The sequence below is a fragment of the Zootoca vivipara genome, chromosome 2 (assembly GCF_965207765.1).
Source record: "Zootoca vivipara chromosome 2, rZooViv2.hap1.1, whole genome shotgun sequence".
Taxonomy (NCBI): domain Eukaryota; kingdom Metazoa; phylum Chordata; class Lepidosauria; order Squamata; family Lacertidae; genus Zootoca; species Zootoca vivipara.
In genome coordinates, this window is record NC_142584.1 from 40,684,136 (window position 1) to 40,696,378 (window position 12,243).

At 47.8% G+C, this 12,243-nt stretch overlaps 1 protein-coding gene across 3 annotated transcripts; it reads left to right on the forward strand.

Annotated features, from left to right (window-relative positions):
* The first annotated feature begins 259 nt into the window (after positions 1 to 259).
* Positions 260 to 12,243, forward strand: LOC118079982 (volume-regulated anion channel subunit LRRC8E). 3 transcript variants are annotated; one of them, XM_060271760.2, is made up of 3 exons: positions 260 to 527; positions 8,650 to 8,788; positions 9,773 to 12,243. In XM_060271760.2, exons 2-3 carry the CDS (start codon positions 8,651 to 8,653, stop codon positions 12,023 to 12,025), a joined length of 2,391 nt encoding a protein of 796 aa, XP_060127743.1. In that variant the 5' UTR covers positions 260 to 527; position 8,650; the 3' UTR covers positions 12,026 to 12,243. The 3 variants fall into 3 exon arrangements, with proteins under 3 accessions (XP_060127743.1, XP_088517824.1, XP_034960735.1); XM_088661698.1 differs by lacking the exon at positions 260 to 527 and adding an exon at positions 632 to 801 and having other exon boundaries at positions 8,646 to 8,788; XM_035104844.3 differs by lacking the exon at positions 260 to 527 and adding an exon at positions 5,308 to 5,498 and having other exon boundaries at positions 8,646 to 8,788.

The window sequence follows — 12,243 nt, forward strand, 5'->3', positions numbered from 1 at the left end:
ACTTGGGGTCATCAGAATCCACCAGGTTCCAACACCGTCACACACACACACACACACACACACACACACACACACACACACACACATCCTGAATCTGCTTCAGACGTCCAACGATCCTTGAGGGAGGTTCCAAGGCAGCGTGAGAGGAGTTGGAAATGGCAACTCTCCAGTGGGTGGTTCCCGGCCTGGGCCCGTCTCGGGCTGCTCTTCCTCGCTTCGCGTGGGCCGTCGGGGCGGATTCCTCTCGCTCGGTGCTTGGCTGGGCGGCGGCGTCCTGCGCGAGGTTCCCTCCCTTCCCAAAGCCAGTTCAAGGGAATGGGCAGGGAGGCGGGAGCGCCGGGCGCCTGGGGAGGGACGGGCACGGCACTGGAGGCGGGCGCCACTTGTATGTACCGGCCGACACCGCCGCCGGCGCCGGAGAAGCCAGCAAGGGCCGCTGCCTCCTAGCGCAGGTGGCCACAGGGAAGCCGGCTCAGGTGCTTCCGGGCGGCCGGGGCAGCCAGCGAGAACCTACAAACTCCAGGCAAGTGGCTGGGCGGTGGGGGGAACCGTCGGTGAGTCCGCGCGTCTTTACGCAGGCTGGGACGTCGGTTTTAGGGAGCAGGAGGGAGAGGCGGGAACGAGCCATAAAGGGACCGCAGCGTGTCCAATTCACTTCCTCGAAAGTGTGGCCGTGGAGGGGGACTATAGATCCGGCCAGAGCTGGCGTGTTTACCTGGAAGGAGCCCCACAGGGCTCCTCGTGGAACTTCCTAGGCGGCGCGCTTACGGCGGGCGGCCCACGCTGACTTTGCCGCTAGAGGTATTGCAAAACTCCCCCCCCCCCACCGGCGGCAAGAAAGCGGGCATGTAGCCTTTCCTCGGCCCGGCACGTTCCCAGAATGTGGATGAGTTTTCCATTCCCGCCGAGGTGATGCCCGAGTCTAGACCCCCCGACAGCAACCACGGTGCCTGGAGATGTTGTGCATGGCTACCCTGTGAGCGCGCGTTTTGCCCTCGGGTAAACTATGGGGGCAAGATTAGCAGGCGGTGGGGTCCCCTTTGTCCGATGGAGTGGGAAATTGCGGGGGGGGGGCGCTAGCGGGATCTACTCCTCGAAAATGAAGGAAGGTTGGATGGAGAGATCTCAACTTGCTCAGTTTGTAGCTTCCGAGTTTAGGAAACTCCCCCCCCCCCCCAACTCTATTTGGTCATGCTGGAAAGGCGTCCTGCGCATGCACAAGGGGGCCTTCCTTCCATAAAATTACATCACAGCCCCCAGGGATAAGCCCTGGTGCTGGAAATGGTGAGCCTGGGTGGAGGGTGGTAGCCATCGCTGAAGGCAAGGGATTGAGGGTGCGGGGGTGGGGGTGGGGTGGGCATTGAGTCCAGCTCCTGCTGGTGGGCTTCCCATGGGCATCCGGTTGGCTGTGAGAACAGGACACTGGACCAGATGTGTGATCCAGTTGTGTTGAACTAGATGAAAATTCTATGCTGCTTTAATTCTATCCACTGTTTTTGCCCCACCATACTTTCAAAGCACATGGCTTCTTGGGAACTGTAGCTTGTTAAGAGGTAAACGACAGTCTACAGGATTATTTTTGGGAAGCCATGTGCTTTAAATATGCTTTAATGCATGGTGGCGGTGTGCCGCTGTGGGTTAAACCACTGAGCCTAGGGCTTGCCGATCAGAAGGTTGGCGGTTCGAATCCCTGCGATGGGGTGAGCTCCCATTGCTCGGTCCCAGCTCCTTCCAACCTAGCAGTTGGGAACTGTAGCTTGTTAAGAGGTAAACGACAGTCTACAGGATTATTTTTGGGAAGCCATGTGCTTTAAATATGCTTTAATGCATGGTGGCGGTGTGCCGCTGTGGGTTAAACCACTGAGCCTAGGGCTTGCCGATCAGAAGGTTGGCGGTTCGAATCCCTGCGATGGGGTGAGCTCCCATTGCTCGGTCCCAGCTCCTTCCAACCTAGCAGTTTGAAAGCAAATCAAAGTGCAAGTAGATAACAGTATACAGTATAGGTACCGCTCCAGCGGGAAGGTAAACCGAGTTTCTGTGTGCTGCTCTGGTTCTCCAGAAGCGGCTTTGTCATGCTGACCACATGACCTGGAAGCTGTACGCCGGCTCCCTCGGCCAATAACACGAGATGAGCACTGTAACCCCAGAGTCGGTCACGACTGGACCTAATGGTCAGGGGTCCCTTTACCTTTCTTATGTGCTTTAAATATGCTTTAATGCATGGTGCATCTCTACCCAAATGTAACCATTGCAAATGGGCTGTGGTGGGGGACTTTTAGAACTACCAGGGCTTAAAGTAATTGCTAGAGTTTTCCAATACAGGAAAACTTTAAATACAGGAGTGCTCTGTCTGTGTGCCTCTCAAATTGCAGGGTGAGGTACCACCTACCCAGACTAAATGTTATGCTCCTTGGGTAAAAAATAGTCTTGGACTTTTGAGCCTTCTAAAGCAGGTACTCATTGTTTTGTCTCTACTTACAGGCTGGTTTTTTTTCTCCAAGGAATGGGTGGGGAAAACAGCAAGGAAACTTAGCTGATAGGAAAGATAAATAATTGCAGGGAAAAGTTGGCTACCAGATTCTGCTCCCATTTTATCTGCCTATGATCCTTTTCAGTGTTACCTGCCTATTTCTGGGAGACTTTTCAGCTTATTTGACAGAGCTTGGGAGCTGCTTATTCACACACAGTTGTATATTCAAAGGCTGCATACACATTTACACACCGCACATTTAAAGCACACACACCCCTACAAAAAAGAATAATGGGAAATGTAGCTTACACAGAGCTACATTTCCCAGCACCCTTAGCAAACTATTATACAGTTCCTAGGATTCTCTGGGTGGGTGTGCTTTAAATGTATGGCATTTATGCAGGTTGAGACAATGAAACCACAGCTTGAGATACCTCCTGTTTTGTTTCCATTTTAATGAAGATAATACGTAGACACACAGCCGCTAGAGTGCCTGTAATTTAGAAAGTATTTAGTCTGGACTGGAAGTAGGGGGATAAGGACTTGTACAGTCAGTCTGGCACAGAATCTCCCTAATTATAACACATCTTGATTTACTCTCACTCTCTGGGCACCTGCATATCCTTCCTTCCTTCCTTCCTTCCTTCCTTCCTTCCTTCCTTCCTTCCTTCCTTCCTTCCTTCCTTCCTTCCTTCCTTTTATCCACACAGGCAGGAGGCATTATCAGAGTTCAAGGACACATTCCAGCCAGGCAAAACCCCTCAAAGTGTGATTTATTTATTTATTTATTAAATTTGCATACCTCCCTTCATCAAAAGATCTCAGGGTGGTTCACATAATAAAATACAAGATAAAACAGTAAAAAATAAAAAATAAAAAAACAAACTAAAACAACCCCCTTCCCACAGATACATTTGAAAGGCTTCTTCTTCTTTGGCGATCACTCGTAGCCGAGTAAGATTGTCTTCCATAAACACGATTTTAACAATGGGTCTGGTAAGGGACCGTGGAGGCCAATTCTGGATCCACACATCCTTCCACAGTGGGGACATTGGTTTCCAGGCGGGAGTTGATCACGGTGTGGATTTGCCAAGTGTGCCTTCCTCTTAGCACGCTTCTTCCTGGCTAAAGAGTATCATTTTCTCCTGGCGCCTAAAAATATGTCATGAAGGCCCAGGCGAACCTCCCTGGGGAGAGTATTCCACAAACAGGGAGCCACTGCAGAAAAGGCCTGTTCTTATGTTGCCACCCTCCGGGCCTCATGTGGAGGAGGTGCATGAAGAAAGGCCTCAGATGATGAACGCAGTGTCCGGGATGGTTTATATGGGGAGGCGGTTCCTGTGAAGAAGGGATAGTGAGGGCCGTTATAGAGAGAGCTCAAGGGTTGCATTTGGCCTGCTGGCGTGAGGTTCCCTACCCCTGCTTTACGTCAAGGGGCTACATTCTTTTTTTTATTAAAAAAAAGTGAAATGAAATAAATAGTGGGGTGTATTTTAGTGGCGAGAGGATGAAAGGTGGCATGTGAAAGGAGCAGGAGGAGGCAGAGGGATTAGCAGGTGTGGGAAATGATTTGGAAGGCAGAATTCCTGGGTGCTCCACCCTTTTTTTGGGAAAGGATATGCCACCTGAGATTAGCATGGAAGGCAGGTAGTTTGGGAACCAAAACATATTGGGGTTTTGTTTTGTTTATTAAAAAAAACCCTTCTTTTCCTTAACTGGGCGGAGACGGAAGTAGAGGAGCTGGTAGCTAGGATGCCCTGGAGCTATTTCTGTTCCGATAGATCTTTCTATGGAAAATTACTACTCATAACATTAACTTTTATATAAGTTCCACTACTTTCAGAACATTTTACAAGTTCCATTTAAAGCTTGATTATTCAAATTGCTGGATTTGCCCTCTATTCACCCCCTCCCCCTTCTTTTTTCCCTTGGCTGCTTCCTCTGAATGGTAACCTTCAGAGATAATTACCCGGCTGGTTTGGTGCTCATAGAAACCAGAACCTTATGCAGACAGTGCCTGTTTCAGCTGTTCAGACATGTTCTTATGGAAGAAGCTAAGAAAGGGCCATAGCTGCCAAGTTATCCCTTTTTTAAGGGATTTTCCCTTATGCTGAATAGGCTTCCTCACGAGAAAAGGGAAAACTTGGCAGCTATGGAAAGGGCATGAGCCAGCTCTTGGCAACAGGAGACTAATTGATGTTGGGGAACAGCACCAATGATCTACCATGGAGGGATATTGGTTCTGGCCAAAGATTCATTTTGCCCAGCATCCTGTTCTCACATTGGCCAGCCAGATGCCCGTGGGGATCCTGCAGGCAGGACCTTCATGCAAGAGAACTTCCCTACCTGTGTTTCCCACAAAGAGGTATGCAGAGGCATGTTGCCTCCAACAGTGGAGGGAGAACCTTCACAAATCTGTCTATCCAAGTTGGTGGCCAACCCTCAATCTTGGAGCAAATTTCACAGTTTAGCTACACACTGTGTGAATAAGTAGTTTCCTTTGTTCTGAATCTTCTGACATTCAGCTTTATTGAATGTCTCTGGGTTCTAGTATATGCGAGAGGGAGGAATAACTTCTATTTTCTCAACTCCATACCTAATTCTATCTAGCACGTCCCCTGCTTACTTGACTTTTTTTCAAACTAAAAAGCCTCAGATGTTGTAAGCTGTTCTCATGTGGAAGTTGCTCCAAGCCACTTGGTCATCCTGGTTGCCCTTTCCTTGGGGTGATTAGGGGGTCTCGCCTGGTGCAATGAATAACAACACCCCTCTTGTTAATCATTGCACTTGCACGAGGAGCGTCTTAGTAAATTGCACCCAATGATCTTTTGTAACAGGTTAGTAGCTGTGAGCAACTCTTGGAAGGCTCGGATGGATAATGGAAACCAACACCTTTTTTCACTTTCAATAGTCTCTTTGTGGAAGTGCCCTTCCATCATCAAAATTGACTTTGATCTAGGGGACTCTTTTGCCAGCTGCTGCCAGGCCTGTGTCAGTTAAACCATTTGGCTGATTCTGTAGAGTCAAAGTGAGTCTACCACATTTATTTATTCATTTCCATTTATTGTTTCCTATAAAATCTCTTGATAAGTGATTTCACAGTAAAAAAAAGCAACAAGAAAAAAATGATTTCAAATCTAATACAAAAGATCTCCACTTAAAAGGCTTGTTAATAAAAGGAAGGTCGCTGCAAATACAGTACCATAGAGACAGCGCCTGCCTGATGTGTAATGGGAGGGAATTGCAAAGAGTAGGTGCCTCCATATTAAAAGCCAGACTCCTGTATCATATGGAACAGCCCATCCCTTTCAGAGTGCAATGACCAGCTGGGTATACAAGAGGTGAGAGTATCATTTAGGTATCCTGGTCTCAACCTGTATACCCAAACCAACAGTTTGAATTTAGCTTGGTAGCTAATCATCAGACAGTGGAATTCTTTCTGCAGTAGCATAACATGATGGCGATAGTCTTAGTCCCAGTGAACAGTTGAGCCCTACAGAGACTCTTGCAGCAATCCAGTCGGGGGTGGGGGTTACCAGTACATGGATGACAGTGGTCAATCCAGGGTCCCCAAACTAAGGCCTGGGGGCCGGATGCGGCCTAATCACCTTCTAAATCTGGCCCGCGGACGGTCCGGGAATCAGCATGTTTTTACATGAGTAGAATGTGTCCTTTTATTTAAAATGCATCTCGGGGTTATTTGTGGGGCATAGGAATTTGTTCTTATTTTTTTTCAAAATATAGTCCGGCCCTCCACAAGGTCTGAGGCACAGTGGACCGGCCCCCTGCTGAAAAAGTTTGCTGACCGGGTCAATCTATCCCAGTCCAATTTAACATCTCTTAAACCACATAGCTTTGGGAATCTGATTTAGATTAAGGAAATGCTCTAAAGTGAAGCGTATTTTTCACACTTTTTCTAAAGTGTTATTTTCTTTGGAACTATAACTTCATCAGTCAAATTGGATGAATCCTGCTTGATGAAGATGAGACGTAGATTGTGATAAATCAAACACCTGAGGCATATGTATCAATGTAGTGCAATGTTTCAGAACTGGAGATGGAGGTGGAAACATCAGTTGGCTGCTTTTAACTCTGTATTTGTTTTCATCATTGATGTAATTCTCTTGTTTATCCTTTGTTGTGCATCACTCTGGGCTCTGTTGGAGGAAGGGTGATTCACAACACAATTAATTGTTATTGTTATGAAAACAATAATATAGATAATCTCCGTACCGTACTAAGCACAGTATGTTTTCCCTACATGGTTCCCCCGTCCCCAGTTAACCAACACCTAAACTTCATGCTGAACTTTCATATATACGCATTTCACTGTTTGCCCATTTGTTGGGAACCTGCAATTATACTGAGAAGCCACAGCCATCTACACACAGTTAATGTGTGGTGAAACTGATGAAGCCCTTCAGGGACCACCAGATTCCATGGATTCTCAGTCTGCTGCCATGCTGCCCTCTGCTGTTCTGAATTTTGCCCATGCAGTTTCCTTTTATGTTCCTCTTCGATAGAATGACTGAGCACAGAGCAATCAAGGACCATCAGAGGCAGATCCTACATGCCTACCAAGAGAAGAGACATCAATGTTGGGGGGTCATTAGAGAAACAGAAAGGGAGATGAAAACAGATCACAGCCTCTGATCTTACTGCTAAGGAGTATCTTCCTTCTGGATTTTGGTGTCGCTGGGGCAACACTAGACTTTAGAGGCAGGATTAGCATTCCCACCTCCTTGTTTATCCTTGGCACATTCCATGCTGCTCCTCCAACATCTTTGGCCAGGTCAGTGTAGTGAGAGCACTACTATAGCAACCAGAATCTCAGAGACTGCTCTGTTCTGTGGTGCCGGAGTCTAGGTGCTGGGCAGGAATGTAGCTGTGAAGGTTGCTCTTTTAGGGTTTCTGCAGAAGGTGTCATCCAGAGGACACATATACATGTAACTCCTGACTCAGACTCTGCCATCCAATCCTAAACCAAAAGAGAGGAGACGAAGAAACTTGGCATAAGCTATAGCAAGGAGATTGCCATATCTACACCAGTCCATTCAAAGATTAGATTTTCTCCTGGTGGTGTTGGAAGCCAGATCCATCTTCACCATGAGTACTCTATTTGGGTGAGTGAGTAGGTCTTGCCCTCCTCGATGAAGAAGGCATGGCTGCACCATAGCTGCCAAGTTTTCCCTTTTCTCGCGAGGAAGCCTATTCAGCATAAGGGAAAATCCCTGTAAAAAAGGGATAACTTGGCAGCTATGGGCTGCACATTTAGATCTCTGAGAATCTTGCATAGAAGGCAGTGTAACTGGCAGCTCTTTGTTGTGTCTTGTCATCTGAATAGACAACACTGATCCCGTTATTCCAGTGTGACACTTATCAGGCATTATATTCCCAGTAGCATCATATGCCAGGCAGATGCATGTGGCCCTGAGTCTGGTCCTTCCATCCCCAAGACCAGGATCCAAACTCTGAATATGCCTCTCTTGTTCAACTCTCAATACCAGACCTTACAAAAAAACACCTGTCCTAAAAATAAAATTTTGCTTCCTCAAAGGCTTGTACTTCAAACTACTACAATAAAATCTATAAGCATCATCACTTTGGGTACTGTTAGGTTGACAGTGTTGCTATCTGTATTTTTCTATTTCCCCTGTGTATTTAAATACATTAGCAAACACAAGCGAGGAGTGGCAGTTTCCTGAATCCTTGGGTGAGTCCCCTATGCAGCAATGTTGCTGACCAGGTAGCCCTGCCTTGCCCTGCTTCAGTGCTGGGTGTGACAGCCATATAGAAACAATGGGTTTTCTTGGTCTTTGAGATGAGCTGCCTCACTGTGAGGTGTGGATCCTGGCCCATGAAAGAGGAAGTAGCATGTCAAAGCACTGGAAGGGGTCCTTATAGGCCTAGAGATGCTATTGCAGTAGATGCCAGAATCTGCCTAATTTGGCTATTAAAGTGTTTTAGGGCAGGCACCAATCTAGAAGGCAGCTCTATCTTCATGTACATGGTATTGTCTCAGTGTTGTATGTGTGTTGGACAAAGGACACCTAGGTTGTGCAAGAACAGGAAGAGATTATAGGCCCTGCCCCCATGAGCATTGCTAAAAGTGAGAGGTGACTGTTCTAATCCTTCACTGTCTAAACTGTTCTAATCCTTCACTGTCTTTTGGCAGGCAGTATGATCCCGGTGGCCGAATTCAAGCAGTTCACAGACCAGCAGCCTGCTTTCAAGGTTCTCAAGCCATGGTGGGATGTGTTGGCCGAGTACATCACCATAGCCATGCTGATGATAGGAGTTTTTGGCTGCACTTTGCAAGTGAGTGAGCCCACACAGTGCCTAGATGCTCCCATGCTGTCTTAGAATCAGTGAATTGTAGAGTTGGAAAGGACCCTTGCAATGCAAGGTGTCTCAGCTAGAGCATCCATGAAAGATGGCCATCCAATGTCTGCTTGAAAACCTCCAAGGAAGGAGAATTGGAATCCTTGGAATCTTGGGGTAATGTTCCACTGCCTGTGGAAGAAGAGCCTCTAAACGTTTGGGGGCACTCTGGGCAAGGGTGGAAAAGACCCCAGCACAGAAATGGCCAAGTTCTACAGCCGGGGGGGGGGCTGGATTCTCTGCAGCCAACCAGATTTATACAGGGGCAGATTTCCCCTTGGTCCCTTTGGTATTAAGACTTGTTTGTTGTTTAGTCGTTTAGTCGTGTCCGACTCTTCGTGACCCCATGGACCAGAGCACGCCAGGCACTCCTGTCTTCCACTTCCTCCCACAGTTTGGTCAGACTCATGTTCGTAGCTTCAAGAACACTGTCCAACCATCTTGTCCTCTGTCGTCCCCTTCTCCTTGTGCCCTCCATCTTTTCCAACATCAGGGTCTTTTCCAGGGAGTCTTCTCTTCTCATGAGATGGCCAAAGTATTGGAGCTGGTATTAAGACTAGATCAGTTCATTTAAATTAGGTCCATTTTGACTGCACATGAAACAGTATTAGATATTAGACTCTTATCATTTCAGACTACAGTTGGGGGGGGTGTGCTTTTTTATATATATATAAAGTAGAACAAAAACTCCTTAAAGGTGAAACCAGCACATCAGGAAGAGCTGTTCTAGACCAGCCCACTCTTTGCTATGCTAGTTTTCTACCTGCAGGGACTTTAAAAAACATATGAAGAGGTACAGTCCTTTCAGCCACTTCAGGGCTGTACTTGTTCATTCCCACCTGATACAAACTGTTGCATTCTACCACCAGCCTCTGTTTTATATCATGTTCCTCTCTTCTCTTTCCTAACCTGATGTGACAGGTGACACAGGATAAGATTATCTGCCTTCCCAACCATGTGCCTGATGGCACAACCTTCACTGGTGCATCTTGTGAAGATTTCACGAAAAAGAGAGTCAATGCCTCTGAGCCAATAGGACCCTCTGCCAACCAGCGAATGAATGGGTTGAAGAACAACCTAGACCTCCAACAGTACAGCTACATCAATCAGATGTGCTATGAGACGGCCCTCCATTGGTACGCCAAATACTTCCCATACCTCGTAGTCATCCACACCCTCATCTTCATGGCGTGCACCTCGTTCTGGTTCAAGTTTCCTGGGACTAGTTCCAAGATCGAGCATTTTATCTCCATCCTGAGCAAGTGCTTTGACTCGCCCTGGACTACTCGAGCCATCTCTGAAGTCTCTGGGGATAACCAGGAAAATGCAGTCTTAGAGAAGGGGTATCGGAGGAGGAAAAGCAGTGCTCCCAGCGAGACAGCTGAACTCAACCCCCTCGGGGGATCAGTGTCAGAAAAGAAGGTTTCAGAGTCCTCTCCGGTTAGCCTATTGGACAAAAAGGAAGGGGAGCAGGCCAAGGCTCTCTTTGAAAAGGTGAAGAAGTTCCGGCTCCACGTTGAAAAAGGAGACATCCTTTACACCATGTATATCCGCCAAACCGTTCTCAAAGTCTTCAAGTTTCTCGTCATCATTGCCTACAATGCAGCCTTGGTTCCCAATATCAGCTTCATTGTGCCTTGCACTGTCAGGATGGAGGACATGACGGGCTACGACAATTTCTGCTGCAACCACACCAAAGCCCACCTCTTCTCCAAACTGGCCATCTGCTACATCTGCTTCCTTGGCATATACGGCATGACGTGTCTCTACACGCTCTACTGGCTATTTCACCGGCCGCTGAAAGAGTACTCCTTTCAATTTGCACGCAACGAGACAGGCATCAGCGACATTCCTGATGTCAAGAACGACTTTGCTTTCATGCTCCACCTCATTGACCAGTACGATTCCCTCTACTCCAAGCGCTTTGCTGTGTTCCTTTCCGAGGTCAGCGAGTTCAGACTCAAGCAGATCAACCTCAGTCATGAGTGGACGGTAGAGAAACTGCGGCAGAAGCTGCAAACCAACGCCCAAGGCCGGCTGGAGCTCCATCTCTTCATGCTACCAGGGTTGCCTGACACCACCTTTGAGCTGAATGAGCTGCAGTCCTTGAAGCTGGAGCTCCTCAAAGATGTGACATTCCCACCCTCAGTGACTCAGCTGGACCAACTCCAGGAGCTCACACTGATCAACTCTCCCGTCAAGCTCTCTTTCACCTCTCTTATGTTCTTCCGTGAACAGCTGAAGGTAATGACTGTGAAGTTTGATGACATCAAAGATATACCACTATGGACCTACAACTTGAGAGGCTTGGAAGAGTTGCACATCTCGGGACTTTTCAGTCCAGAGATGGGCCGGGCAGGAACTCTGGAGAACCTGCGTGAGCTGAGGAATCTAAAGACCTTGACTCTGCACAGCAACATCTCAAAACTGCCACCTAGCGTGTCTGACGTTGCTGCCCATCTGCAGAAGCTCAGGATCTACAATGATGGGACTAAGCTAGTGACCCTCAACAACCTCAAGAAGCTCTTCTCTGTGCAAGAAGTGGAGCTGATAAACTGCAACCTAGAACGCATTCCCCATGCTGTCTTCAGCCTGGTGAACATGCAACAGTTGGACCTCAAGGATAACCAGCTGCAGTCCATTGCGGAGATCATCAGCTTCCAGCATTGCCGCAAGCTGGTGTGCCTCAAACTTTGGCACAACCACATTTCCAGCATTCCTGAACACTTCCGCAAGCTCAAGACCTTAGAGCAGCTTGACCTCAGCCATAACCGCATTGAGGTCCTCCCTTCCCAACTATTCCAGTGTTCTAGGCTGCACACTTTGGACCTTTCCTATAACAATATCCAGGTCATCCCCCCCGGGATGGGAGTCCTGCAGAGCCTCCAGCATTTTGCCATTTCTCACAACTCCTTAGAGGCACTGCCAAATGAAATCTTCTTCTGCAAGCAGCTCAGGGTTCTCAAAGTAGGACACAACAAACTGCATCGCCTCTCTGACCGTGTGAGTTGGCTGCCTTCACTCTCCACACTAGACTTGAGAGGAAACCCGCTTCAGACCCTTCCCTTGGAGATTGGCCAGTGCCCAGTGCTCAAACGGAGTGGCCTGCTGGTGGAGAGCAATCTTTATGAGGCGTTGCCTTTGGAAATTAGGGACAAAATGGAGGATCAGTGATGAGGAGAATGATAAAGGGGACAGGGGTGTTCTCTCATGTGTTGGCCCCATTGAGTCCAAACATGGGGGAGCTGGCTGAAGTTCTATCTTCGGCTGGAATCAAGGAGGGAATGGGAAATTTCCATCCTAATAAGGGAGGAAAGGAATTGAAAAGACACAACAAAGAGCAAAAGTAGAAAGTGACTTAAAAAAAATAAACCTGTTTTCTGAATGGATAA

Coding starts and splice junctions, on each gene's coding strand:
- LOC118079982 (XM_060271760.2), top strand. CDS start 8,651: ATGATCCCGGTGGCCGAATTCAAGCAGTTCACAGACCAGCAGCCTGCT. Junction 8,789..9,772: donor TTTTTGGCTGCACTTTGCAA/GTGAGTGAGCCC, acceptor CTGATGTGACAG/GTGACACAGGATAAGATTAT.